Genomic DNA, 3,816 nt, shown 5'->3' with positions numbered 1-3,816 from the left:
ACAAACTAGACAATCTCCCCCATAGGGTTGCTATCAGATCAAGACATCTTGGTATAAACTTAAGCATATTAAGAAATCTCATACTAAAACTTTAACTTACTTAAGTTAGCATGCTTATGAAAAAATCTTACATTAAACAGGTCTCAAATCTACCTTTGCTTTAAATAATCTCTTTGAGCATTCAACCACATTTTCATAAATCTCATATTTTAAGAAACATTTCTCAAAGTGAATGCTTTAAAAACTTAACGCAATCATGCATTCTCATAACTCTTTTCTAAACTTGAAACTAATGCTTTGTAAATAATGTCATAAATCTAGCATGGGTAAATGGTTAAACTCAAAGCATGCTTTAAAACATAAATTCTTAAATCAAGCTTAAAAATTCATTTTAAATTCTTTTTAATCACTCACAACTTTTGGCTAGGTTCTTGATTTATAAAATTTTCCTATTTCCTTTTGTCCATAATACACTTCTATCTGTAATACACTTTTATGGTCGATCTCTCAGTTATAATATTTTAGATTATATCATTTTAACTTGTCTTTGAAAGTAATACTCAGACATTTTTTAAATTGTTTTGAAAGTAAAAAAATGACACTTTATAACTTTTTAAAATGGTTACACATAAGTGGCACTTGATGAAACAGTAAAATGTAGTTTGTATTGATAGTTTTGAACAAAAAGTTTATTGTCAGTCATTTTAATATCTGGGATGAATATTGATCATTGATGATTTTGCATGAAGTATCTTTAATTATGAATTGGTTTTTTAGTTATTTTTAACTATGAAACTCTATACAATTATAAGTATCCACTTAATATATGCATTCCCATATATTTGTTTAATTTGTATCGGAAAATTTTGTTATATTTATAATTTTTTATAAATCAATTTGTTATATTTATAATTTTTTATAATTGATGTTATTGGTGTCAACACTTTTAATCTAATTATTATATTTGAGGTTGTTTGTTTGAATTTCATAAATATGTTTGATTACCTCTCAATAATATATTATTTAAAATTTTTTCTAAACTCCTCTAGAGTTGAGAGCTTTTTTATTTTTAATAAAAGTAACGGCGATTTGGTTTTGATAAGCAAATCTACTTATCGAAGTTGAAATTGTTAGTTTGCATGAAAAGAACTGCGGATTTTGAAGATTTAGATGGAATTATTTTTTTCAATCTATATAGATTTTTCTTGACATATATGATTTGACCATAAATAAAGGAAAAGAGCTAGAGCAGTTGAAGCATTCATAAAAAATGGCACACAAATCTTTATCATTTTATAATAAAATGGGATGAAACTTTTACAAAACTTTATGCTGTGGTTTAATTTGGCTTTGTTTACATTTACCTCAGCAATTGAATAATCAAACCCATCCCAAAAGTTGCTCCAAATTAAATAATATAATTTTGCCTCTCAAGCCCTTTTGTCCCAATCTCTTTGAACAAATTAAATTAAACCCTAATAAACATCATACCAAAAATAACCAATATATATTTATAACATCCCTTGGCCTTCAAAAGCAGCACTCAAATGACCAACTTTAATCCCATTATTATTATTACTATTTCTTCTACCAAATCCCCCCCTGCAATATTGGTAAGTTTTGAGAGGCAAATTAGCTTCAAACCCAAGTGATGATCTTTTTGCTGCAAAAGGGTTTTGATTTTGACCTAATTTCAACGATGGTTTTTTGGTTGGGACTTCATTTGTTGTTCTTTTGTATGAACCAAACCATTTAGCTTGCATAAACCCATTTCTTCTCCATGGTGGAATGTGCATATCTTTGCTTTTTATTGACTCTCTCATTGCTCTACACATCACTTTCACTATCTTCTTCAGCTCTTCTTCTTTTCCAACGTATATTTGAGGGAAAGCTTTTAGAAGAGACACGTATTGACTCGTCGGCCGAGCAATGTCGAATTCTCCCACAAGAAAAACTTCGACAATGTAGCGATTTCCATCAACGATTACGTCCACATATTCGTAATCTCCAGCTGGAAATTGTCCAAATTTATCCCATTTGGTTTTGCATAGACCTATAGTATGTCAAATCAAGATTGTTATCCGATTTAAAGTTGATGGAGTTCACATTCTAAGCAAGTATAATCAATTTGAAGTCCAAGCCAGGCATATATATGAGTTTAGCCTTGTATAATGAAAATTTGATAATTATATCAACAAAAATATATAACTAATGTCATGTAAAGTCTATACTTTAAAATGTCAAACCAACCAAACAAAATTTACTTCAAACCAATCATATATCTCAACTAAATTCAACCAATTTTTTTACTTGCATTTCAATAAAAAGTTATACATTGGGGGATTTAAGAATCTTCCTTACAAATGTTTGAAAAACCAATTTAACTTAAAAATACTTATTTAAACATTTATAAAATTAATTATTAAACTACCAATATCATGCATTCAAAGTTAAATCAATTTGACATTTTTTTATAAATTCCTATTTCCTCCCAACTTTTCTGAAAAGTAATAAAAAGACGAAAAAATCGATAATTACATCAAATTTTTACATATTCCAAATATATGATAAAATTAATGATATTAGACCGTAATCATCATCATTCAACCATTTAAAGCTATCAAACAAAAATTATCTGACTATCACTTCTAAATTTGATACTCTATTATTATAAAAGAAAATACTAAATAAAAAGTGGTAAATTTACCACCAGATGAAAATGGAAAAAGAAAACTCACCTGAAGCAAAGCCATTTTTCCGGAAATGTGTCATTAATTTACGTTTAAATCCGGAAGAAGAGGGCTTCTCCTCAAGTAGCCGGCAAGCCAACTCAGCTTCAGCCACAATATTCCGGCGGATTTCTTGATTACTTTCTCCGCTGCCCAACAGCCTTCTCAGTTGCCCCATAGCCTCCGACACCGACCACTCGTCGACTCCGTCTTCCACTTTCTCCGCCGCACCTCCACCATCATCGTCAAAAACATCTCCACCTTCGAAATAATAATCTCTCTCCATAAACGACTTCACGAGATCCGATAAGTCAGTGCAACTCTCTGCCGCGGGTGAGTGCTCGCTGCCGCTGCTCTCCTCAAACGCCACGGCGATCCTTTGAAATCTCGCCGGAATTTTCATCATTTTTTCAATCTCCAAATACCCTTTTCGAATTTCGACCTTTTCGACGGACCCTTTTCGGATACAGCGATTTTACAGAAGAAAGAACAAAAAAGGAGGGATCTTTGTGGATAATATAATGTGTTTTGGGAATTTTGATGAAAGAAGAGATTTTGGAGTGCGAAGAAATGAGGGTGTTTATTTATATGTGATGTGGGAAAATGTGAGTTCCTTAGGAATGTATTTGGGCATCTTTGGGGGGAAGATATGAATGTTCTTCATTTCATGGCTACATTCATTATAGAGTAGAAGAAAGAAGAAGAAAAGTGTCAATTTATAACATTGGAAAGAGAAAGTTGATTAATTTGTTCTTTTGTTGGCAAAATAATTATATTCTTTAGTTTAATATTTATGAGTAAGATTTGAACTATTAGCTTTAAATCGGTAATTAGTGCCTCTAATGATTTGAATTATTAGCATCTAAATGGTATTGGTGTCTTAGTCTATTGAATTAGGCTTAGATTGACTAGGTGAGTTTGTTGAGGTCAATTTATCTTCTTCTTCTTCTTCTTTTCTTTTCAAATTTGGTAATGAATTGAAAAGATAAAATACGTAACAAGGGAAGGTCAAGGAACAAACAGCACATCCAAAAGAACTAATGAAAAAACCAAGGACAAAAATAACTAAATACATAGTGGGAAAAAC

General features: G+C 30.7%; 1 protein-coding gene across 1 annotated transcript; it reads right to left on the bottom strand.

Moving 5' to 3' along the window:
• Positions 1-1,273: 1,273 nt before the first annotated feature.
• Positions 1,274-3,398, bottom strand: LOC105434477. Its single transcript, XM_011650166.2, has 2 exons — positions 2,739-3,398; positions 1,274-2,053 (listed from the first exon to the last, which is right to left on the bottom strand). Exons 1-2 carry the CDS (start codon positions 3,133-3,135, stop codon positions 1,512-1,514), a joined length of 939 nt encoding a protein of 312 aa, XP_011648468.2. The 5' UTR covers positions 3,136-3,398; the 3' UTR covers positions 1,274-1,511.
• Positions 3,399-3,816: the final 418 nt, after the last annotated feature.

Source organism: Cucumis sativus, chromosome 1 (genome assembly GCF_000004075.3).
Source record: "Cucumis sativus cultivar 9930 chromosome 1, Cucumber_9930_V3, whole genome shotgun sequence".
NCBI classification, from domain to species: Eukaryota; Viridiplantae; Streptophyta; class Magnoliopsida; order Cucurbitales; family Cucurbitaceae; genus Cucumis; species Cucumis sativus.
This window is presented reverse-complemented; position numbering and strand designations above follow the sequence as displayed.